This window comes from Athalia rosae, chromosome 2 (assembly GCF_917208135.1).
Source record: "Athalia rosae chromosome 2, iyAthRosa1.1, whole genome shotgun sequence".
Taxonomy (NCBI): Eukaryota; Metazoa; Arthropoda; class Insecta; order Hymenoptera; family Athaliidae; genus Athalia; species Athalia rosae.
In genome coordinates, this window is record NC_064027.1 from 16753155 (window position 1) to 16778929 (window position 25775).

At 48.5% G+C, this 25775-nt stretch overlaps 1 protein-coding gene across 12 annotated transcripts in view; it reads right to left on the reverse strand.

Moving 5' to 3' along the window:
* The window catches only part of LOC105692090 (CUGBP Elav-like family member 4), a 531822-nt gene that overhangs the window by 68625 nt on the left and 437422 nt on the right, over positions 1-25775 (reverse strand). Inside the window, exon 1 of one of the 12 annotated variants that reach the window (XM_020855917.2) lies at positions 2312-3341. The exons of 10 other annotated variants lie outside the window; for them this stretch is intronic. In XM_020855917.2, the coding sequence (XP_020711576.1) occupies positions 2312-2362 (51 nt within the window). In that variant the 5' untranslated portion in view covers positions 2363-3341. Of the gene's footprint in view, positions 1-2311; positions 3342-25775 lie in introns of those variants that run through there. One more of the 12 variants, XM_020855929.2, reaches the window with a different exon arrangement.

Consider the following 25775-nt stretch of genomic DNA (forward strand, 5'->3'; position numbering starts at 1 on the left):
AAGTTTGAATATATAAACTTGCAAACGCTGGAGCGACGGAGAGACGGAGATAGAGAGACGGAGAGATGAAGAGAGAGAGAGAGGAACGGAGAGAGGTTTCCCGAATTAATGGTCGCAGGGTGAAACTACTGCACGTTAGCGTATGTACCGTGCATGTGTGTCCTACGGTGTGCGAATATGGTTTAGGGGTGGACAGGGCGAGTGACCAAGCAGCGTTATGCGGAGGCACATTCGTGCGTCTGTCGCTGCATTAATTGATGCACTGCTTTCTGTATCAACACGCATCACTACCACGTGAGAACACGTCATGTGCTCGGAATGGCCTTGGAGGTTCTCCACCGGTGCTCGAACCGCCGGAAGTACAACGTTACGTTCGTGTTACGTGTACAACCAACGTTTATTATTTATCGTTTCGCTGTATTTACTCGCGTCTGGTCTATCGGATCCGAAAAATCGATCATCGAAAATGCGGCGTAACGCCGTGAATTAGAAAAAGGATATGATCGATAAAGTGAAAAGGTACACGGAATGAAAAATGAAATGAACGGAGAAAAGATCGAGGACATCGCGCGTACCTTAGAAATGAAAAGTGCAGCTGTGCAATGTAGTCGAAATATATAGTTAAATGCAACCATCGCTCGTGGCTAGGGTAGTAAACAAGGATAAGATTTATGGATAAACGCGGCGCATCCCCCAACCGCGGAGGAAGTGCATGACCCACTACTTTCAATCGAGTTTTATTTCACTCGCATATCTCGCGCGGCTCTTTCCGACCGCGACACGTCCTTTTATCTCATCAACTTACGTAAGTCGGTACAGCGTGTGCGGTGCGCCTGCGAGAGTAATAGCGGACGAACTTTTTCAACCGGTGTATTTTATACGTACACACTTCCTTCTAGTTTACGTTATCGGACGTTTCGCGCGTTCCCGAAGTGTGCGGAAGAAAACTCGAGGGTTAACCGAGTGGATAAATTCTAATGCTCGCGAAGCCGGAGAGGATTAATTCTAGCGGAATGTAAATCCGGGATGAAATATGTTTCGCGATGTTTCGACTGTGCACCACCTACAAGGTGAGCCCGGCCCCGTACTTCCGATTAACGACATCGGTTCTCTCCAATTAGAAGACACTCGATGCGTGTACGGGTACGCGTTTCGACGATTGCGTGGAAAAAAAGTGAAATTGAAGGGGAAAAAAAAAAAGAGAAACTAAAATAATCCACCCCTGTCAAGGGGAGGGGGGTGAATTTCTCGCGGGAGAAGAGCCGGGAGTTCGTCGGAAAGTACGTGTAATATATACGAAGACTCGGTGGTCGATAATCTTGCGTTTCGGTAGACCGCGATGAAAGATGAATAATGCGGAACGGAATTCAATTATTATCAATTTTGCTCGGTGAGTGGCTCCGGAAAGTTGCGGTATAAGTTTTTTTTTGCCGAGGGGGGGGGATGATTTTTTATATATATATATATATTTTATGACTCTCGAACGTCTGCGGTGGAGCGAAGGCGGATTTATCAATCGTGGCTTACGAAAATGGCATCGAGTTTTTCCTTCCCTTCCGAAACATCGAAGTGCTGACTAATAGAAAGCCACGCGTGCCGGAAAGCAGCTGTTTTTCCCTCGGCGTTCGCCCGAGTGTGCAACGAGGTGCAACGACGCGGGGCGTCGCGGTGCCGTCCGACTGCCTCCCCCTTCGAAACCCCTCGGTACACGTATAGATGTACACGCGTGCATACGTCACGGCGTACGCGGACGCCGTGTATTACACCAACTCCGCCACGTATTACAAACACGACTCGATATGCTCGAAATAAACCACCACCTCCCTCCACCACCCCGCCGCGGCTACGTTTTACCGGTTACGGCTACCGTACCGCCTACTCCCCGTTGAAATAACGTTGACACGTTAACGAATAAATATAAAATTCATGCACTATCTGCGAACCTTCGGCGAGTTTAACGCGCGCACGAATATTATACCTCGGAGTGTTTCGGCTTTCGTTGTTGGAAAAAACAACGAATCCCCCGTGGGCGAGGAGTTCTTAAATTTTTGTAGAAAATTTAACGAAATAACGACCCAGCTATTCTTACGGGTCCGAAGAAAACGCCAACGTTGATGTTGGTAAACATGTCCGATGCAGAATAAGGAGAGAGAGAAAAGGAACCGCAATATTTGCTAATCTTTTATTCCGTAGGGAGGTTGAAAAATTGAGGTAGTGAAATATTTTATATAGAGGTGGAAGGTTCTGAACGAACGATCGGGTAGAGGGTGAAGATGAAAAAGTTGATTGTAAAGTTGACAACACCACTCACCATGTGAAAGTCGTTCCGGTGCGACGGCACCACCTCCATAATATGAACCATTGGTGCCGAGGAAAAAATATTACCAACTTTTTATCTACTGAATTTCTTCTTTTTCTATTTCTTTTTTTTTTTTTTTTTTTTCAAAACTTGCAACGAGTGATAATTTATGAACTCGTTACGACAAACCGGTCAATCGACGTACAACAATTCCTCGATTTTCACACTTTGGGGAAATTCATTAAGCGGGTGTATATTTAATGCAGATACCTAAATATAAATATATCATTAACGTATATTTATACGTGGTACCAGCATGTGTACAGTATGTACATTTTATTCACACAGGATATGTAAATTGTCAGTTCCAGACTGAGATTTCAAAAATTTATTACAGTTATTAATATCAGCGATATCGTTATTATTAATTATTATTGTAAATATTATTATCATATACACGCGGGTATATATATATATGTATATATATAAGTATATATTTCTTTTAATAAAGTGCAACAACGACCGATCCGATTATAGGGGTTGCTCGTCACGCGACCGTCGTATTATTTATTTCCTTTTTTTTTTTCTCCTTCCTCTCCTTACCGAGTCACATACGACGTACAGTAGGTACGAATAATTTCGCTCTCGAAATAAAATCGAAGCATCGGATGAAATTTTCTTTTTACAAAGGGTATATTACGACGCAAGACGTGTACCGCGTGGTTTCGCTTGATAAGTAAAGCTAAAGTAGGAAGTTAGTTTTTTTAGAAACTGCGGTGTTCGTTTGACCGAAGTCTTTTTTTTTTTTTTTTATTTATTTATTTCAATTTCTATTTTCTAAATTTTTTTAGCTGTTTCTCCGTCGGGAAAAGTAGGTAAAACGCGTCGTCGTGTCGACAGTTGAGAACGACGTGTTTGTATTAGACAGAGAATCCGACGCACCGAGGCGAGTCCGTTCCCAATGCTACTGTTTACCGAATGAAATTGAACAGAGCTCCGAGAGCTATAGACAAAACCCCCAACGCAGTTCGTCCGCGACTGCTGCCCCAGCTCTATACGCACCCTCTAGTTCTCTCCCCCCGCCCCCTGCCGCGCGCACCCCTCGCACCCTTCCTGCCCCGCCACCCCCCCGGGCTCTCCTCGCCGCTCCTCTCCTTCCACTCGCTCCTCTACGCTCCGCTCCGCTCCACCTCGCAACCCCCGCTCTCTCTCTCGCTCTCTCTCTCTCTCTCTCTCTCTCTCCTCTTATCCCCTACGAATTTCCCCTCCTTTCTACGCACCCTGCGAGAAAGCCCACGCACCCTCGCGCTCCGCGTATTGATAGACCGGAGCGCGTACTCGACCAATCAAACGCGCAAGACGCTCGCTCGCTCGTTCGCTCGCTGCTGCTGCTGCTGCTGCGGGCTCGCTCGCGGTCGAGAGAGTTCGGAAAAGCAAAGGGAAAAAGGGCCTTATTATCCGGGGCTTTGGGGCCTTTGTCTTCGACGCGAATAGTAGGGTCAGTTTCTGCACCACGGAACCCGGTGGGCCGCGCAATTTTCGTCGCGTTCTCCTTGCTTTTTATTCTTTTCTTTTCTTCTTTTTTTTTCCTTTTCTTTGCGGGGGGTATTCTTCGCCGCGTCGGTACGTTTCATTACACCGTAAGGAGATGGAAGGAAATAAAAACGAAGTAGTGAGTAAGGGACGCGACTCGCGGAGATGCTCTCTGCGTATATGTATAACGCGGATGCTAACGGTGGCTCCCAGATTTCCTAACGGATATCGAAGCTCCGGATGAACTGAAAAGAAAAGGAGACGGCCGTGCGAAACTGCGAGCTCGCGAGCCTTCGGTACTCCGTGTTATCTCTATCCGGCTGATCATCGTCGGGACAAAAGTCCTTAAAATTTTTCCCCGAAACTACGCGACTTCAAGAGTGCCGGGGACGGGATAATGGAATCAGACGATTCGTCCGCGGGCTCGATGAAACGTTCGCTCATCTATACGCGCTTTAAGAACGGCGTACAGAAGTTTGGTCCGATGGGGAATCGAATGTGTTACGAGAAGCTTCTTTGCGTGCCAAGGTGTTGTTACAGGTGTACATTACGTGCAATAATAATTATCCTGCGGCGTTTAATTTTCGCCGTACGGCAAATATCCAACAAAAAAATTGCGAAGTCGCGAAAAGCTGCCCCGAGGGAATAACTGCGGCAATTTTTGTTTGTTTCTAAAAAAGTAGATGAAAAACTAGGCGTCCTTCGCAGATCTGACGGAATTTTTAGCGATTTTCAAGTATTCTCGCGAATGTCGTGCAAGTTGTGGTGAATTTTCGAGCGTGTTTCGCGCTACGGGGCTATCGACTTCCTCCTCGGTTGCGTTACATTACGCGAACGGCCGATAGCGAAGCTCTGCGAACCTCCGCGTTAATTGTTGTGCACGCGGGTTGCGCGCAACGTGTGCCCCGCGGTGTCGATTGCAGCGGCATCCTTAGCCGGACCCAACAGCGGGTTGAACTCGTCGGTGGCGTACACTCGATCGCTAGGGCTTGTCATCGGCTGCGGATCGACGCCGCGGTGGGTCCTGAAATATTGACTTGTTTCATCCCCCACAGCTAGGATACGGAATACACACGGGGCATAGCCGCTTCCGCTGGCTGCCGTTGCACGTAGCCGGAGAAGCTGTAGATGTAACAGCAGTGGGTGCGCGGCAACCCTCCATGGCAACCCCCGGTCGCCCCGGTCTCTAGGTCCGCGATTAGCAACCCTCCGGTGCCACGTTCGCGACCCTCTTACACTCGGGGCTCTCTCGCCGTCCTCCACTTTGCCAAACGCGTCCCACCGACGACGCTATCACCTTGGCGACTATATACGCTCTTCTTTTCTATACATATGTATAACGTCGTGTTACATATATACGTACATGTGAAATATTCGACAGCTCTTCGGCTCACTAATTTCTCATTTTTTTTAATCATTTTTTCCCCTCTCCTTGTTTTTCTTTTTTCTCGTTTCTTTTTTTTTTTTTTATCTTTTTTTAGCACACCCGCGCGAGAGCGGGCCGCGAAACTTTTCGTAGAGATAAACTATACGTGTTATGTTACATAACGCAGAACGCGAAGGTGTGAGGGTTGCGCTAGAATAGCGAAAAGATACACGTGTAGATATACATATATATGTATGTATATCGAACGCGTTTTGGATCTGATAAATATTCAATTCTGACTTGCTTTTTTCAGCCAAACTCTCAACCTATATCCCTCTACTCCGCTGCTCTTTGACGTGGCAATTGGATTCTCCCAGAACCATGAATCCGATGAAACGAGGTGAACGCGAATAAAGAACGATTCGTTGTTAGCGGACCCAACGAAAGACACGCCACTCGTTTCACGGGACGCACCTTTGTTCATCTCTTTTTTTCCTTCGTTATTATTATTATTCTCCTTCCTTTTTTTTTTTTCTTTTTTGTTGTTTTGTTTCGCGTGCGGGTTTTTTGACGTTATTTTTTCCCTGTTGTTTTTTTTTTTTGCTCTCCTTGTTTTTTTTCTTTTGCGCTGCAACGTTGTCTTACCCCACCCCCTCCCCCCCCCCCCCCCCGGGTTCACCCTCTCATCGCATCGGTCATCAAGCGCGCGGCACGCAATCAGCTGGTTATTTTGATAGCCAGGGTTACCAGCTGCGGGGCTTCCGATGAGATACGATTCCCCGAGCATATGGTTTCACGGAATCATCGATCTGATTTTTACAGTGTATGTACGAATACAACGGTAGACCGTTGTATACGCGTCGCGTTTCACCGATTGAATAAAGAAAGATTTATTCAATATTTCATTAATTTTTTAATATCCGTTTTCTACGTAAGCGTAAACAATTGATTCTTCAACTCTCGGCAAATCGTACGGGGTGGGTATAATACGAAAGGCCTTGAACGTTCAAGTACGTCGTTCAAGTTCGTAAAGCTCGTAAAAATAAAAGAAGGTCAAAATAAAGTAGAACAAAAGTAAAATAATAATTTATCAGGTATTCGGTATAATGCAAGTGTATATTACCGCGGTGTATATGTATACCTACGCCTCCAGCCTCTTGATTATTCAATAATTGTTGCGAGAGTAATAAAAAGATATTAATGACCGAAAGTGGTGTAAAAATTTACGACCATTGTTATCTTTAAGAGCGTCTTTGGCGCCGAGTGTGTAAACCATTTTCTACCGTTTCACATAAGTGGAGCGGGACCGGATCGGTGAAATGTTACGCGCGCCACGCGGGTTGGCCAGTGAAAGTAAACGTAGCTGTACACGGTATAAATAATACAACGAAATAAGGACATATGTCCCTCGGTGCACGACTCGCGCGCGGAGGGTTAAAGGTATGGTATACGCTGGAAAGGGGGGACTCGATTAGACCGCGCCAGGTGTGTTAAAAGGTTGAGTTAGGCAGCGGGTCGAATGTTCGGGGTCCAACGAACCCGGGTACGCCGCGCGCGCTAAAATTCCAAAAGAATTAGAAAATTATGCGAACGTTCTTGCCTAGATCCGGCGCGGTAACAATTCTGCCTCGGTATTGCTACTTTGAATAAATAGGCTAACTAGATTCGCTCGGTGAGATTTATAGGCTAACTGACCCTAATATCATATTACAAGAGATACGAAATACTTTCGTTAAATTTATAAGCCGATTCGTCCCCTCCCATCGACGGAAGTCGACGAGAGACGACATCGCCACCCTCTCGATATCGAAGACCAAAAATTGTACGGATTAAAACGCGTCGAAATTCTAACCCCGACTCCGAGTGAAACGGAGTTCGAGATTTTTTTCGGTTCTCGAAGCCTTCTTCGGCTTTTCGGCCCTCGGCGACGCGCGCTCGCGTCGTTACGACTCGGCGGAAAATCCCCCGAAGATCGCAGCGGCGAACAAACGAAGGTGGCGTCTACTAACGGCGTGCATGAAATATCCCGTCGAAAGCTCCGGACTCCGTGCGCCAATTTGATCGAACGGTCGCTATCCGCGATCGCTAATCCGTTCGAAAACACGGTATCGATGAACTTTATTTTTTTACCGAGCGCACATCGTGTTTCTCCAACGTTTGTAAACATCGATACTTCTGCAACATATTTCGTTAGACGTTTGTAAGCCTCTTAAAGAACTTTCTAAGTAGCATTTACCCTCGATGACGGATCACCGATCTTACCGGAGGGCGTTCCAGATGTTAAAACTTTTCCTCGGAAATATTGTAAAATTTCGCAAAAGAAACTGACGCCGCGTTTCTAGCGTAATTCTTACAATGAGACGGCTACGTACGGGATGTACAACGTACGTATTGACTGCAGTTTTCCTTTCGTTATACCTTCAAAAATATATAAATTTCATCTTCTCCTCGGAGCTCCCAGCTCTCATGAATATTCAACGAACGTGCGAAATCACGACGCTATCCGATGCATCGGATCGCGCTCTCTGGCCGCTGTGCAGAGACGACGCCAAGGTGCACACCGCTTATGAATGAATAATATATCTCGCCTGCATCGACGATCTGACAAAACAGTCGGTACACGGTGACCAGGTGTTTCCGTATCCTCCGATTTCACGCGAAGAAACAACCCTGTGCCGGATCCGTCTGCGATTATTTCGAGCAGTAGTCACTTGTACCAATGTTACCGAATACGATGCAAAATCTGATAATCCGTAACGATTTTTTCACGATTAATATCACATCTCCTACATCTGATCGATTATCACCTCGTCAGTCGGTCGATAGCGGAAAATCTATTCGGGAAAATCGATGAAACTTTTTTAGTCTTTTTCTCCTGAATTGCGAAAAATGCAACATTCCAGTTTCCGGATTTCGAATCGATCCGATGTCCACCTCGATCTGTGGAAATTTCGCTACCGATAATTCGGAATATTCGAGCAAGCGCGGTGATCCCCTGCCAGAAAAATTGTCGGTACTATTTCCTTCGGCGCTGATAATTCAAATTCCGCGTTGTCGCAGGCGTTACATAATCGAACAAAAGCTCCGCAGGAGTTGTCCTGCCCCACGTAGTACTGTGTGTCAGATACAGGATCTAGTAACCCCTATATAGTGTCGCGGTGCCGTACTTATGGTAGTTACGTGCGTGAGTCTACGTGTGTATATCACGTTCAGCGGAGACCCGAATATCCGTATAAGTGTATATGTGGATCAAGTAGGATGGCTATAGCTATACCTACCATGGGAGAGAGGACAGGCGAACGCGGTATAAGTAGTAACGTAGAGGCGCACGAGAGGGATGAAAATGGAAGGTGCAGGGCAGCGCGGGGGGGTCAGGAGGGGAATCGAAGGGAGCGAACGAGGGTATAAGAGGGGGACGAAGCGAAACGGGCCTTTGTCCTCCCCTGGTTCCGACGTAGTTACATAATTCCATTATTTATAGCCAATATCCAACCGACTAAGGGATGGAAGGGAAAAGAGAAGACGAAAGCTTAACCTAATTAATTTAGGTAGAAAGTCTTTCCTTTTCCAATAGATTCGCGAGAGAGCCGATTGATCGGGATTTAACATCTGAGGGGGTTGGCGCGACGCGTGAAAAAAATATAATTGGCAAATCCCGAATTTCGCAGGATAAAAACGTGGTTCGAAATTACGTTTGTCACAATTTTGTCGTCTTTTCAATTCATCCGCTGGCTCTAGTTACTTTTTTACAAACCACTAGCATAATTACTTCTTTTTTTTTTCATCTTTAACATTCGTACAGTTTATTTGGGAAGGCGAGTGGTTCGGTTTTTCGTAATAACAGAGACGCAGAAAACAGGGAATAACGAGTACAATGAAAATTTGCGAAAAAATCCAACGAAATCTATAACCGTTGAATATTTGATTTCTCTATTTTCGGTCTTTCGTACGTTTATTTTCGTCCGTGTTATCATCATCGTTGTTGCTGCTATTATTACTTTTTTCTTTTTGTCCCGGTATAAACTCATTACGTGACGTTGAATCGAAGGCCCTCTCGTCAAAACCACGCCTGCAATCCATTCCCCTGACATGTGGTTACCGCACGCTCTCGCGAATTACGTCAGAACATCGGTGAAACGGTGTGTCGGGTAAAATTCACAACCTTCGTTCCCCCGAGTTTGTTTGAAATTCACTTAGCGCTCCGCTTGATTGTGTAATTCATTGCTTCATCGAAAAATAAGTACACGACACGCCCGAAGCGAACTCCTTTCAGAAGAGTACTTTTCCCTTTCGCTCCTTCTTCAATTTTCACGTTTACCTCACCTTTGATTTTTTTATTCTCTCCCTTAATTCCTGTTCCAATCGCTCGTAAATTTTTCTTCCCTCCCATTTTATTTTCACTAAAATGTGGGTTTAATTGTTATCACGGTATCTGCCAGTGACACCTGGACAAGGGGCATTGTCGATGCCCGGTAGCGTGTGCCATGCGAAGGGGTGGTCAACGCGCGTGGACGCCGGGCGTCGTCGTTGACGTCGGTCGGTGGGACGTCGATGGGCCGCGGATACCGCGCGGGCTGAGGAAGAGGGGCGAGGGGCCCGGGGGGGGGGGGGGAGGGGGGGGGGGGGGGGGGGGGGGGGGGTTTCGAGGGGGAGGAAAAGGGGGCAAAGGGGGAACGCCTTGCGCCGTTCCCGCGTTGAATTATTGAGACGCCACCAGATCGATGTTACAAAAGGAAAACGGCAAAGCGACTGAAATGAGGGGCATTTCGCGGCTGCTATCCATTATGCACGCGCGGCAAGGGTGGTGGTCTCGGGGCTTCTCCGCGGCTAACGCACGTAAAGGAACTGGAGGTAACTGCGACTCTCTATGTATATACGACCATTCCGCCCGCGGAAGAACATGGCCGTGATACTAATCCCGAAATCTAGTAGACGACTCCCGAATTCGCGCGATGTATCGAGATCGTTTTCAGGCAGGGGTACGCGTGCATCGCCACCCGTATGTCGCCACAGGTTCGCCGATACCGAGGGAGAAGCGGGCGAGGGAGATTCGAATCAATTCCCGCGACCGGTTTTAATTCCATTTCAGAGGAATATGGACTTTTTCAAATTGCGGGATCCGGTGGGCGCATCTTGATTTCATTTGTTCGCAAATCAACAGTTCACGGGCCGCTCGTGTTCCTGGAAATGACTTTTTTGCGTCCGTGCAATTTGTAATTTGGTTTTTAATTCGTACGATCGACCCACGACCCCGAGGGGTTCGAATCCTTTTTTTAGCGAGTTTGTCCACCGCGGATCGATAATCGAATCGAATCGGAGGGGAAAACTCTTTCGAAATCGTTCCTGTTGTCCTACGACGCTGTCCACGTGGCCAGAAAGAAGAAAGAAGTTCACCGAGAACTTTTGCGATACTCGCGAAACCGTCTGGATATAACGAGCGTGCGGAGCCTTTACGGACAATGCAAGTTTCACACGCAAACTGAACAAGGATAACTGAAAGTTGAGCCGTCCTTAAGAGTTCGGACGGTTTTTCTACGGGCGATGTTATTGTAAAAATTGATAAGAGTCCAACTTTATTTACAGGTATAATATAGTATACGTAGTATACGTAGCGGCGTATCTATGAAATTATAATGTAAAGATATCGATTGAACGCTAGAAGCATTTCTTTCCCCCCGGTGGGAGTAATTAAAAAGGTCGTCTAACCGCCTCATTTTCCCTATTCCGTATAAATTTTCATACCGATAATTACAACGTATACATATATATATATATATATGTATATATCTCACGGGACTCGCGCGTTGCGAGGCCGGTATATTAAAGAAAACTTTCGATCGTTTTCAGTTTCTCGTATTTCATTTTATCCGGTTAAAACGATAAAACTTTTCCCTCCTATTCGAGAAGAACAATATTCTTACTCACTTAAGCTCTCTCCGGCGCAACACCGAAGCCCGGCCACATACGAACAAGGGGGCGGCGAGTGGTGGGGTGCGCGCCACCGGCAGCCCATTCGTCGCCACCATTTACTCGTTCGATGCATTTATCGCCAACTTTTTCGTACCGTTAACTACTCCCCACCCGTACCGAATACCGATACACCCGCTGGGTAAACGTCCGTGAGTAACACCACGCGCCGTAGCTGCACCGGGATCTATGCGAATAATTGTGAAAAAGAAAGGCCACGAAATTGTTTTCTCAACTTGCTGCTACTGCAGTCTCTCTACCCGGACGTCTTATACCCGCGCGGCCACAATCAATGATAGTTATCGCTGGCGTAAACAAAGAAGAGGCGGGCGGTGTTGTTAGATGCTGATACGGGAAGTTCGGTAGCTACGGTATATATAGGATACGTCGCGGGCGTCGTCGGTGTGCGAGAGGGAATATTACATAAGATAGCGTTTCACCGTCTTCTCTTTGCCGGAGTTGAGGAGCCGGAGGACGAGTCCTAGCAGTCGATATCAGCTGCCCTCGATACCTTCCCTCCGTTCCCTCCGTTCCCTCCGTTCCCTCCGTCCTTTTTCCTTTTCCCCTTTTCCCCTTTTCCCGTTTTCCCCTTTTTCGCCCCCCTCGCCGTCCCCAGCTCTTCGCTCCCGATCTTCGCCAAATATTCTTCCTTCCCTCCGAACAGTATTTTCTACCCGTTCCCTTTGCCACGCGTGCAAAATAGGAATCTCTATTTTGTCAAAGGATTTTATTCTTCGCGAGAAACATTCCGATCTTTTCTTTTTTCCTTCTCACTCTTTCCGCTCGACTTTCTCTCTCTCTCTCTCTCTCTCTCTCTCTCTCTCTCTCTCTCTCTGGCGCGTTTGATTTTCTCGAATTTCATTCGCTGATAAACGCGATTTTCGAGTCATACCCTTCACCTTGGTAGACAGCCGTTTCGCCTATCCCTGAAAATTTTCGCTGCGCCCGATTGGCGGACAGAGTAGCGGTTTTTGCGGTAAATCGAACGTTGTAACGCCAATCAGCCGGGAAACCGCAACGGCGGCTCTACCCTACGTACGTACAACCAGATGTAAAACGATAAACTGTCTTCTGTTTATCCGTAGCTGGATATGCAAACAAGCGAACAGCGCTCCGAAATATCTACGTACCCCTATACACCGCCGAGCGCGGACATGTGCTCGGCTTGAGCGACGCGGTGTGGCCGCGACGCGTTCTACGGTTCTGTGACTGGCGGGTGCGTACGTGGCGTAGGGTGAATCTAGTCGGACAACGCGTACGTCACATAGGTGGACAGGGGTGTACCGTACGTGTGTAACGCCAAGTCCGACACGCAGCTTCATTCGATCAGCGTGACCCAGGTGTTACCGGATAGTCCGATTCCCCCGTTGCACACGTTGCAGCGTATATGCGCGGCCGTCGCGTCGGCTCATTTTTTTGGTCCGTTCGTTTTATTCATTTGTTTAGTTTTGTTTTGTTTTTTTGTTTTTTTTTTGTTTTCGTCCGCATTCTGTTTTGTCAGATTCATTCGACCCTTTATCGGAGCAAACAGTTGATACTTGGTATTAACTAGGTGTTGGACCGTGTGACGCGGGAAAACATGAATTAACGAACACTCCGTGGTAATTAATGAAACAATTTTGAAAAACAGAGCTCCTACTCGCCTCGCATTTCAACAATCGCGTGGGAATCGCTTCGTGTCAAAGGTTCAATTAAAAGTGTTTTCCGAATGTTCGTAAAATCAATACCCGCGTATAGGTATACACATGCCGCGTGTACCGACACGTACGTACGTGTTTATTCACGTATACCTACGTGTCGTACACACCGCGACGTTACGCGGTGTGTGTACGCGACCGACGAATGTGCGGAGAAAATTCACAATCACGGGAAAAATCAAGTTAGCGGATCCTGATCGAAAAATCTACGATTAACTTCGGAAGTAAACAACCTTATTGACGGGTGGGGTTCGCTTGACGAATTTTAGCGATAATAAAACGCGCGGTTATTCCGGGTGCCGTCGACCCTCGGGGTGGTTCCGCGGCGACGACGTGGAAATAGTCGAGAAGGACGCGCCCGGGGTACAGGTAGAGATGGGACATCCCGCGTTTGATGAGGGTCCTGCAAGATGGATGATGGCCAATATTTAGGAATTGTGTATACCCTGGGGAAAAAAAAAAACAACTTTTCCACATTCACCGGCTAGGCTTATTACATTTGACCGCGATTTATAAAGCCGTTGATCATCCGGCGCGCATAAATATTCGCAATTTAATCCACGACACGAATTTACAATTTCACCCTTCCTTATATTTTAACGTCCGCGCGTTGCGCGTATTCGCAAAAAGTAACACAGATACGATTCCCCCCATCCCTAAACCGGCTCGCACCGCGCACGCTCGTTTCCATTTAATTTTCGAGAAGCGCGTATCGTTGCGAAGTCTCGTCCTGCGGGGGAAAGAAAACACCTCGGGCGCACACGATCGCCGTACGCCGCCTCCTCGCGAGAGCCGCACGTCTAAATATGACGAGGACGCATACGAAACGTAGAATCGGCGTTATACGAGGTCGACGGACGCCCGTCGGAATTTACCCTCGTCTGACTCTTCCGTGCGCGACAGACGTCAACTTGCAATCAAGCACCTAATAAGGTTTACCGACCCCCCGCTTCCGCCCCTCCTTTGTCGTGTACGTGCAGCAACCACCTCCGCGACTCTATAACCTATACACACGCGCGTCTAAACACCGAAGTACCATAATCGGCTTTGGCCGACCAAATACCGTTCGAACGAAGGCTCCGAATATAAAGCCTTTTATCTGAATTACGCCGGAATATACTAAAATCCCTTGACAATTCCCGTCGTGTATACGCGAAAAAAAAATTCCTTTTTCCTTTTTTTTTTCTCTTTTTTTCGTTTTTATTTCTCGCTACACAGACTCCGATGCAACGTTCGGTATATAGGAGTAGGTAGCTACGTTTACCAAATATATTTAGCGCAGAGCTTCGGCTGTACGGGTTCGTACCGGTGAGACGGAATCCGAAGGAAACGCGACTAGCATTCGGCTACCCCGCTTGAAATCGTCACTCGGTTACACGAAGAGTCTGTTTTCGATTCTGAAAGAAAAAAAAAAAATAAGACAAATCCCCGCGGTCGTAGGAGGGTGTAAAATTGGGCGGAGCAGATTTGCTTCTTCTTTTTCCTTTTTTCGATTCGTCATAAATTTTTGGGAACGTTACGGATAGGAGGAAGGTGACTGTTCGACGGTTTCACTTCGGTTACCAATAATACGTGGAACGATACGTTTTCGTATTTTGCTCGTCGTTTGAATATCGACGTCGAGTCGTCCGCAGGCTTTTCTGATTTCAATTTTTTTCTGATCGCGTTATCTCCCTTCGTTTTATTCTTCTATTATCAAACGACTAGTAGTAGTCCGTTACCGCGTCTTTCGCGCAAACAATTGAAAATTTTTTTTTTTTTTCTTTTCCTATCGAAAATGACACTTAACGACGGGTTGCCGGATGCGTTGTACGTAAAACTCGGAATCTAAAAAGCGCGCGCGGAGGGTCGCGGTCGCGAGTTTTTCCAACGATCTCGTAGAGAGGCGAAGCCGTGAACTTTTATCGCGTTATTTCGAGGGTCAAGTTATCGATTTCGGGTTTCTCGCGTAGTTCGCGAATAAACGGACACGCGTCGTTATCGGTGGCGGACGGCGATTCGTTCGCCCCCCTTAATTTTTTCACTTTTCCCCCGGAGTTCGTTTCGCACCCCGTACTAATTCTCTCGTAATTCATTCCGTCGAACGTTCGCAATTGTTTAATATCGTCGCCGATCGCTATCGCTACGAAAAGTAGGTAAACGACCGGGCTCTTTGTTGGCGTATATTTACGTAGACAGCGAATGAGTACGGCGCGATGACGATTGTTCGAATTGCCTCGGTTTTATTTGAGGCTTTGTCATTATAATTCGACGGTACGGAGTGGAAGTCGCGCGAGTACCCGCCGCCGATACACCTTTTCACAAAAGGATTGCGATAAGAATCGAATTATTTCCTGAGGGTGTGTATAGGTATACGACAACAATGCCGCGAACGTCTTCCTCACAAACATCCTCCCCCCCGCCCCCGGATACAGAGGGAACGGCTATACCACACACAGCGTACGATATGGCGTAGATGTAATACGTACAGCTACGTACCCGCGTACCCCGATGACGCGGTGTGCAGCCCATCCCCGGCAGGAGTCGAGGTTTGCTTCGTTACCATCTTGAATATTCACGAGGTTCCGTCGAAGCCCCGCGGCCATGGCGAGGTTTAAATATGTTCGGCGGTACGCGAATGACCCCGTAACAATATCGACTCTATATACACATATAACTCGAACGAGAAAATCGTAGATATCCGTTCGACTAGCGCCCTGAAAATCGACCCACCCAGATGTTTCTATCCCCCCTTTATACCTTTCCACCGTCTCTTGTAATAATTGCTATAGCGATAAATATTTCCATCGAGTACTCGAAAACTCTGGCGCGGACCGTCGGTGTTAGAGCCGAGATAAATTGCAAGAAAACTCGGAACGGAAATCGTTCGACTATACGCGTCACGGCACGTTTCGAGGACGAGTACCACGGTGTACGGGGGATGACCCGGACGAATGACGTCAGCGGGTTAGAAAAAAAAAAAACAAATATTGGTAAACACACACCGAGAGCACGCGAAAATATCACCTTATTTATCCGCGACGAGGCGAAGGGGAAGCTTCTCTCTGACCCCGCGATTCCGCGATGTAAATATACGTATATCTATATATGTATGTAGGTAGGTAGGTAGGTATATCGACTACGTATCTACGTATGTAATCATAGAGATAGGTGAGTATATTACATCGATAGGTCGGAGGCGGGGGTTCCCCCTCGGGGATATATTACGATTACTCAAGCAACGCTATCAGTGCGCAATTCATATTGAAGTCTCTGGAGATCAGTTGGGATTGGTCGAGCGGATGTAGGGCAGCGGCGGCGGCGGGATCGTAGAGAGACAGCCGCCAGAGAGGCCGGCGACAGAGCCGATTCTTCGTTGAGAATCGCGAAGACTTAGCGACGATCCCAGCGGCTTGGCCGAGGGCGGGAAAGCTGCGGAGGCAGTTCGGAACGACAGAAGCCGGTTCTTTGGGATGGCTTATCGCCGGGAAGCAGGCGCGCGGCTTTTTCCAAAAAGACTCGGAGCGAGCGAGCGAGCGTAGGCCCTCCTCTCCCGAAGACAAGATTACGCGGCCGAGCCTCCCCCCCCCCCCCTCCCGCTCTTCTTACTTCTTCTCTCTCCCTCTACATATTTTTCGCGATCTTCTCCCTTTGCCGCACCGCCGCCGTTATTCCCTAATTCCCGTACCTCTCTCCCATGCACGCCCCTCTCACGTACTCCACACGCACCTATTCGAGCCCCGTTTTCTCTCTTCCTCTTTAATTTCTTTCCCGTCTTTTTTTCCCTCTCGCTCTCCGTTCCGCTTCCTTAAGGGTGAACCGTGCATACCAGCCAGCGTAGCCATTACCGGAGACGCGGGACAGCGGCTTCCGAAAAATAACGACTCTAATAATAATCCTATACCAGAAGACGCCGACGAGTCGCTGTAGCCTACAAGGGTAGGTGGGGGTATGAGGGAAACAGGCCAGCCCGAATATTTCGCGAAAGATACAGTCCGATTTTACGACAGACGCGGAGAATAGAGTCTTCGGTATTTCCTTTGGTCGATCGGACGACGATTCTCCGACTTGGGAAACTCGAGACTCTCGTTGACTTTATCTTCGTTCGAACGCGACGTTTTAATTAGCGCCTTTTACCCGATGATAATTGCTGTTACTTTGTTTTTAGAAAATCGCGATTACGAGGTCGGTCGCCTCCCACGGAAAAACAGAAAAAAGAACCTTCAAAACTTCTCCAGACGATATTTCGATCTGAATTTTCTTTTTTTTATTAGCGAGCGATAGATTACAGCCCGATATACGCCGTGAAGTATGGTATCTCGTACTCGAACGGCCGTTAGATTCGTGAAAATGATTGAAAATTTGTCGACTGATTTTTCGGCGTGTACGCGATACGTATAGGGGGTTGATCGATCGATCGGTAAGCGTCGTTGAGTTCGGTGGAATGAGACGGCATTCCTTAATTTCATCTCGGCCCCGAATTTACCTCGGGTATTTGCGTCGGATCGCAAAATTCGGTAACGATCGCTTCGAGCGGCGGGTTCAAGGGGAGATTACTTCGACTTTTATGGGTATCTGACTGCAAAAGGGCAGCGATTTCGGCAGACGGCCGGTTCCGCCGATCGGGGGCTAAAAAAGTGCTTGCACCGTAGGAGCTGCGCGGCGCGGCGCGTAGGTATAGCATTTTCCTAATCCGTGCGGGATTAGGCGCGAAACAATTACCGAGTGACGCCCGAAACGAGCGGCAGTTTAACGCGATACGAGACGGAGGCGGACGGGGGTGCATTAAACCGTTGAAGGCCACCTCCTCGTACGTATATATCTCTATAATATATAGTTTGGCATTTACAGCCATTTCGAAACGTGCTTTACGCCGCGAGGCTTTGTCGAGCTCTTCCATATTCCCGAGGAGAAGATAATGCTAGCGTCGTTAGGTCCGCTCGCGGTTCTAGTATCGCGTCTCCGCTTCGTTAAACAACATTTTTCAGGTTTTATCGAACGCCGTCCAAAACTGGAGCGCTCCGCCGCCGACGTAGGTAGGAGTATCGCGACTGCAGCGGAAAGTTGATGCTTACGTCGCAAATAAATGAAGGAGACCGAAGGACTCCCCTATAGGCTTCGGTGAACGATGATCCGTCGGAACGTCGAAATATACTATATCGTCGATGAGGTAGCGAGATTCGAAGTCGGCGATAACGTATGTACATATCAGATGATACGGGAACCGCTGCCGCGATTTTCAGTCGCTCGGCCGGTTTTTGTTTTCTCGTCAACGACGACACGGAGCTTCAACGCTTGGCTTATTATTAACGAAGTCTCCCTAATTAACTAATGCGCTTCTCGCGTTGTGTCTCGGTGGCAAGGGGGTTACTTAATCGCGAGACGCGTCTCTTTTCTCTTTGTAGGTATATATATGTTTGTCCCCGAGCGAGTTGTCGTCAGAACCTTTCCCCCCCGTTGGCCCCGGACCCGAGCGTGCCCCCTATCGTCGACTGTCGTCGACTGTCGTCGTCGTCGTCGTCGTCGTTACCTCTCCGTCGAGTCTTCCTTCCCTCGTAAGGCGAGAGCGAACTCTCTGAAGTGAACTGCCCGGAGGGGGGTCACCGAGTAATTGGTTTCATTCCCGTGGAGACAGGATCGGCTGTGCGGGTCCGGTCGGGTATCTGCCGAGGGTTTGTTGGCGTCGTCCTCCTGGAAGTCTAACAGTCAAAGAGCCCGAGTAAGAGAACCGGTTCTCGGCGTGTTCAACCACCACCACCACCACCGCCGTCGCCGCCGCCGCCACCCCGGGCTCGGTTAAGTAACGTATTTTCCGGGATAATTATGCAGATGAAGTCGTTAGTTATGATAACGCCGTTGAGGTACCGGCACCCGCGGTCGTCGTTATCTTTGCACTTTGCTACAACCCCCTCGCTCGCGCCTAAGAAGAACCGCCCCTCCCCCCCAGCTGGGTGGCATAGCGGGTTATACTTTCCGCCGCAAATTATTAGGAGCAAAGTTTCGCACGACGCGTTCAGAAAAAATAAGAACAACGCTCGGGAAGAAAAAAATTGAAGGAAACTTTTCATATACCGGGCGCCGAAACGACTCGACCTTTAGCCAGTAACGTTTCGCGATTGCGGCTGTATACATGTATATGTGTTCCGCGAACGTCGAATAAAAATAAATACGCATGTGTACATACATTTGCGCACCTCGCGACGTACACGCTGTCGCACGAACACACGTTCACCTCCTATCAGCGTGGAATTTCGTAGGATGACCGCAAGGGTTGGAATTTACCACCCCACCACTAATTATCGTGGTTTTATTCCGCGGCTCGGGTTTACAGCGGGTTATACTATACGGTTGGCCCCGCGCGGCGCGGCGCGGCAGGTATAGGTCCATCGACGAGGCGTTGGGGTGGGTGTAATTTTGGCAGGAGGGTTTTGCGGTTACAATATTAAAGTCGGACGTGCCGGCAAACCGCAGCGCGCTGGCCTCCCACGAGGCGGTCGCGACGCCTGCCATGGAGGCACGTGACGTCATCAACCGCAGCCAGACTCTGCGACTGTCGGGTACGTTTGCCCCGTTCCCTACCGGCGAGTACAGCTCAGGTATAACACGTAAAACGCAGTTGCAAGTCCTTCCAAAGGTTATCACAACTTTTGCTATTTACCGAGCGACCGTAGAGAGCGAGGGAGGGACTCTTTTCGAAAGCCACGTGCAATCCGAAGAGTTTGGAAATGTCGCGCTTTCGAAGAACCCAGCAAAACTCCGCGCTACCGACCCCGTATCGCGCGTTGAATTTCACTCGTAGCTGCGGGGCGTTGCCGGAAAGTATATTTTCTATTTCTTTCACCTTTTATTTTTTTTTCTTCTTCACCACGGTTCTCGGTACGGACGTCGTATACGATTGCTCTTCGATTTTGTTTCATTAAATCGACTTCATCGCCGCACGATACGGAGGGAGTCGGGTTGCGCGTTTATTTTCCGGGTTTCCGCGATTTCTATATTTCATTCAATATTTTAAAGAAAGAGATCCCCGCGGGAGATTAGGATGAAGGAGTGAGCAAACCTCCTCGTAATTGCTGCATGAATATAAATTCGCGCGAAGAAGCCACTGAACGAATGGGAACGTGACGAAAATAAAAAACTAGAATTCGTAATGAAGTGTGAAGAAATCCCTGACTACACCCGAGATCCGCGAAATCAATTTTAGGAGAGAATGAAAAAGAAAAAAAAAAAAACAAAAAGAAAGAACGGAAAAGAAGGAACAAAAAAAAAAAAAAGACGAAAATAAAATAAACGTGCAGTGAAACGGAACTACGGAAATGAGAAAAGTAAAGGTATGTATAGATATGTATACTACGTATATATATATATTATACAAACGGCCGAAAAAAGAAGTTTGTCAAAAACTGAACGGAGACGGCGATAAGAAGTTTTCACTTTTAATTCAGCTCTCGCGTACAAAGGGGCACGAAGACAACAATTATATACCATCGCCGCGGTATAACGACAGGTGACTCGCGGTGGATACCTGTACACCTGTATACCTGCAGTCGGACTAAATGCCGACACGCGTGCGGATGTTGTGACGTGACACGTGACGGGCGTGCTGCTCATTTGTTTCAATTATTTTAAGTCACGTATCGTTTGCCGTATTTGTTCCCCGCAGCGTAATTTAATTATACAAACTAATTCTCTCGTGCTCTTGCTCCAGTTGCCGCTTGATGACGAACCATTGTCCATAAAACTCGTTCGCATTCTGCGCTAAAACGTATACGTGCGCGATTTCAAACACCGTGGTGCATCCCCCCCTCCCCTCGTACGCATACGCGCGTCTATTCCGCGTTCCACCGCGCCAACCGGACGAGTGATATACGTGACGTGAAAACCGTACAGGCGAATGATATTTGATACGTTTCGTTTGTGAAATTAAAAATTTCTCGCCCCGACAACGATATGATTCGATTCTTCTTGGAGGTTGTTTGCTCACTTTTGTTCTCCTCTCTGTTCGGTCCGGTGCAAGGCGAAAAGGGGGTTGGGGTGGTCGGTGGGAACGCGATATTATATCCGCCTTGAAATTGTACCGGATTGCGCGTAGCCCGTGTTATATTGCGGTGAAGAGGCCGCGCGGAACATAACGCGGCGAGGTACACGGCGGATATATGAAGTCGGATGCCGGTTTACATGTTCCCGGCGACCTTTACAGTCGGATTTAAAGGCGTTTCACCTTTAGCGTCTACGAGCCACGATATCTAAATCTGTATCGGCGTCAAACAATTCGTATATAACTCAACGCCCCGCGTGAGTTTGCAAGCTATAGTTCCGTTTTCACATCACAGCCTCCTCTCTTTCGACGTACATTTTTATTACAATATTTTTCCTCCCTTCGTTCTACGCGCGTATCAATTCGAATACCCGCTCCATTTCACCCACCTACACTCGTACCGTCCCTATCCATTTTATTTGATTCTCTGTTTTGTTCGTTTCTCGTTCCGTTTGTCATCCGAAAGTGAGAAAATCGATATCTCGCTCTGCTGATTTTGTTTTTTTTTTTTTTTTTTTTTCAAACGTTGCCTCTAATTTTATTCGAAAAACGCGGTGCGAATTAGAAAATTATACCGAAACGCGTGAGTCTCGAGTTTTCGAATGGATATTTATTTCTTTCCCGACAGACGGAGTTTTTCGTTTAACACCGTTCCGGTGATTTGTACCGCAACGATGAAGTAAGTTATTTCGGATCTTGGACAAGAACTCGCCCACCACATACACCCAGCTGTATTATGTACCGTCTCTCGTCAAAAAAAACTCTCGCGGTACACACTCGGAAACGCTTGGGATAAACTTTTCCCGGGATCTTTTCAGTTGGACGTGACCGATCCGATGCTCCAGGGAGACTTCTGGATAGCCCTAGATGGCTCTATATACGGTCTTGGGTAGCTCCAGATTTCCCCCGATAATAATACTTCTCTTTTCCAGCGGCGAGCCCTAAACTCCGGACCCCTGAAAACTCCTGAAAAACCACGTCGCGGAAAAGCATTCGTTGACGTTTATACCGCGTTATATATGTATATACGAAATTAAAATACATAGACATATATATATATAAAAGAGGAGCCGCCGCGGCGATGGTTTCCCGATGAGATTAGTTTTCTATAATCTCGGTGATAGAAAAGCGAATAACGATTCGCGGAGATGGTCTGGTCTGAGGTATTACCATATCGGACGGATTAAAAGCGATGCGGCGGGCGGGTACCGCGAATTTCGAAGGTGCAATTTCCGTAAGTTTCTCAAAATGCAAAAGTTGCTCCCGGAGCAGAAACAGGATTAAAATGGATAATCCTTGAACCTAGATAACGGGATTATCGTCTGATCCCGGCGTGCAGCGCACCGGGCGAGTAATTTTGTGCACTTGAGGTTTGAGCTAGCGGTTGTATTACGCGCTCGCGCTGCCGTCAACGTATACCGTACGTACACAACCGTACGCAACGTCGTCCGCTCGATCTTCCTCACAATTATTCCGCAAGCAACGAAACGTATTTACCCGCTACGAGAAGCGACTCCCCCTCCCCCCCCGGATTGTATATATTTTCAACTCCTGTTCGAAAGTCGTCGGCTGAACTGCATCTCGCGAGATTCTATAAATAGAATACTCGGGTCTCCAATTATTGTTTGCGCGTCATATTTCCCCGGTGCAATGGAGGGTACGGCGGGTTTCAACGGTAACGCGATACCGGGGGGGGGGGCTATTCTATGCTCCGTAGAGCGGGCGTTACGCTGAATTCCGCCAGTCCTTCTCGTCAACAAGTTGCAAACTCATTTCGCTAGGAGGACGGAGCTCGCTAACTAGCTTTCCTCGGCTCACTGACAATGAGCACGCGGAAACCTGGCGGGAAGAGGACGGGTGAACGTGGAGCGGCCGTAATGACGATGTGATGGATGACCGGCTCCCGCGATACCTCTCCTCCGAGGTCCGGCTCACCCTCCGCAACGCGGGCTATACGATCCCTCCGTACGCGCGCTCGGAGGAACGAGAAAGGAGGACCTCTCGAAGCCGCGCGCGCGGAGGGAAGAGGGCGAATCGAGGGCCGGCGAGGCGCTCACCGAGCCGTGCCATGAGCGATAGCCCGGCGAGTCGAACGATAGCCTCAACGCCTCCCAATTCAATTCCTTAATACCTTCGCAACCGCCGCATCACCACCACCCGCTCAACCGACACCGCTGGGTGTTGTAGGTGCCCCCCCCCCCCCCCCCCCCATCGTCGGAAGTAACCCACCGACGCCCCTTCTTACTCATCCCGCGAACGCCGCCGCGTTTCAAGACTGTGAGTGATTTCGTAGATATATTAGTTCCGTCGATTGAGAATCACCCTTTCACGTCCTTCGCTCCAGATTATCTGGATATAGGAGGTGAAGTGAAAGACTGAAAATTGCTGTTCTCCGCAGCTTTCCGATGTTCTTTTTTTTTTTTCTTCGCGTTGAAGTTACAACGGGAGTAGAGAAGAGTACGGAGAAACAACGATCGATCGTCGAACTGAGAAGTTCGATTGTTTTTAGGTCGCTGTTATCGCGAAACCGTATCGCGTTACACGTGCGTCCCCGGAGCAAATTTACTTCCGACGCTTCGGCGTTTTTTCTTAATTACTCTCGCGAAAATCTGAGCACGCTCCGGCTGCGGAGTTGTTCGAAAAATGTTGACGATCGATCGCGGTTTTCGAGAAAATCGGCCCTTTCCCGAACGATCCTCCGGTTCCCCGTAGGACCCGCTCGTTGCCGGGTGCTCCAGCGTGTGACGGACAACAACCGACGACGCAGCTGTACGATGTGGTGTACGTGGATTATCTTGCAATTTGTCGGGAACGTAACGAATCGCAGAGAGGTCGGTCGAGCTCGCGCCCACCCGATTATTCATTCGTTCGCGCGCTCCGGTATCGCTGCGCGTTTTACCGGTCGACTTTGTTTCAAAGTTTAACGGCGACGGGCGCGATCAGCCCGGTGCATTCGAAGGCGGAATCCGACCGCGGAGCTGATCGGACTCGTTTCGCTTACGATTTCCAAGTAGATCGGGCACCGCGCGTGGCCCGCGGAACGCCGGATGACGAAGATCGACGTAGACGAGCCGGCCATAGTTCAGGGTTCAAAAGGGAAGCCGGAGAAGAGAAACGGGGGGTTAAATCCGCTCAGCAATAATGCGAAACGTGCTCCGAGCTCGGAAGCGAGAGTTCTCCGGACCATGCGGCGAGCCGAAGCTACCCCGACCTCGATTATACTCGTATACATATAATGCGTTGTACACCGTATCAGAGTCGGAGCGGTAACGCGATTCGGAGTGTCCAAATTGACGGTTCTCAGCTTATAGGCGAAACTAGGTTTCGCCGACGCGGAAGTTAGGCACGAAATCATTCGTTTACGGATCGAGCCGTCGCACGACGGAATAGTTCGGATGTGTGCGCGTTGGACGCGCGTCATTACGGAAGTTAACATTAATTTCGTAGCGAGACGCGATGACGCGGTAGTGGAAACAGTCGGGGAACCCAAACGCTAACTTCGCCCCGAGTCCAACTACACACAAATTCTCTCTAAAACCCTTAGTCTGCACTCGCACGCGCGCGTAAGAGGGGTAACAACGCAATTACGCGACACGTAAGCCGACGCCAAAATTACACTTTAATCCGGACTGGCAGCGCGCGAGACTGCGCCGCCCGGCTATTTCCCGTCCCTTTCCCGTCGAATTTCCGCCGCACAGTTTCGGCCTCCCGACGCAATCCCAACCGATCATGGTTGTAGACGTGATTGTACACCGGGCTGTACGATACGTTATGCGGCGAACGGGCGTATTGTATAACGGTCGTTGCTTAGCGGTACGAGGAGTCGAAGGAATCGACGTTACGCATTGGCCGGGGTGCGTGAGAATATCGCGTCTACGGCGTATGAGACGCACGTACTCGAGCCACGCCTCGGGAATTTCGGTGCCAAAGTTCAGCCGCAACGCAGAGACGCGTTTATCCGCATACGCCGAAAATATTCGATTCCCGCGTTTCGCCAAGTTACACCAAGCTAATTGGCCTAATCCAAATTCGTTTTTCGAAGGGGGGCCAGAAATACCGACAGCCGAACGGAATCGCTCTCTCTCTCTGTACCGATTCGCGGTTCGTCGACGTACGTTCCTATCCATATTTACGCGTGTACGGATGACGTCTGTTCGTGAGTCAGGTGAAGGTCGTCGCCGTTGGTTGGCAACGGTTTCGAATTTGTACGGGGAGAAGAGGGTTGCCGTCTATATGTATACATTCACCCCGCGAGTACTCGTTCGAGTTAACCCTGCAGGACAACTTAAAACAGAGCGAGGAGTGCAATATAAATATCATTCGGTGTATAGTTGTGCGTCGCGGTGGTGGCAGGGCGAGTCGCCGTTCGAGATCACTTCTCTGAACACGAGATCGAAGTTAAGGGACGAGTGGGGAGTGGGGGAAGAAGTGGGATACCTCTCTACGAGAACGAGCAATAAGCGCGAGCGACGGACCGCCGGACGGTCTGGATGGGCTGGACAGGTGGACCGACCGACCCACCTGAAGTAGCAATAATCTTTATTGTTTCAGAACATGGAATCTAGTAGCCGGTAAAAATTCGAGTTTCTTCTTCTTCTTCTTCTTATTGAGAAGAGGAGAATAAGACCACTTGGAATGCGGATTGTCAAATATAATGAAAAGAAACTCGTAACCGTGTATTCTCCTGCCCGAGAGCCGAAACGTATACTTTCATATCCGTTGCCGTTCAAAAAAAATAAAAAAAAAAATAAAAAAAACTTCCATTCGTAGAAAGTGATAGCTGACAAAGTTATTTTCAGAGCGTAAAACGACGGTCATTGAGAAGGAATAAAGAGGAATCGAAGAAGGAAGATCGGTGAGCGGTGCGAACAAGCGTGGAAATCTTTTTATTGATAAACC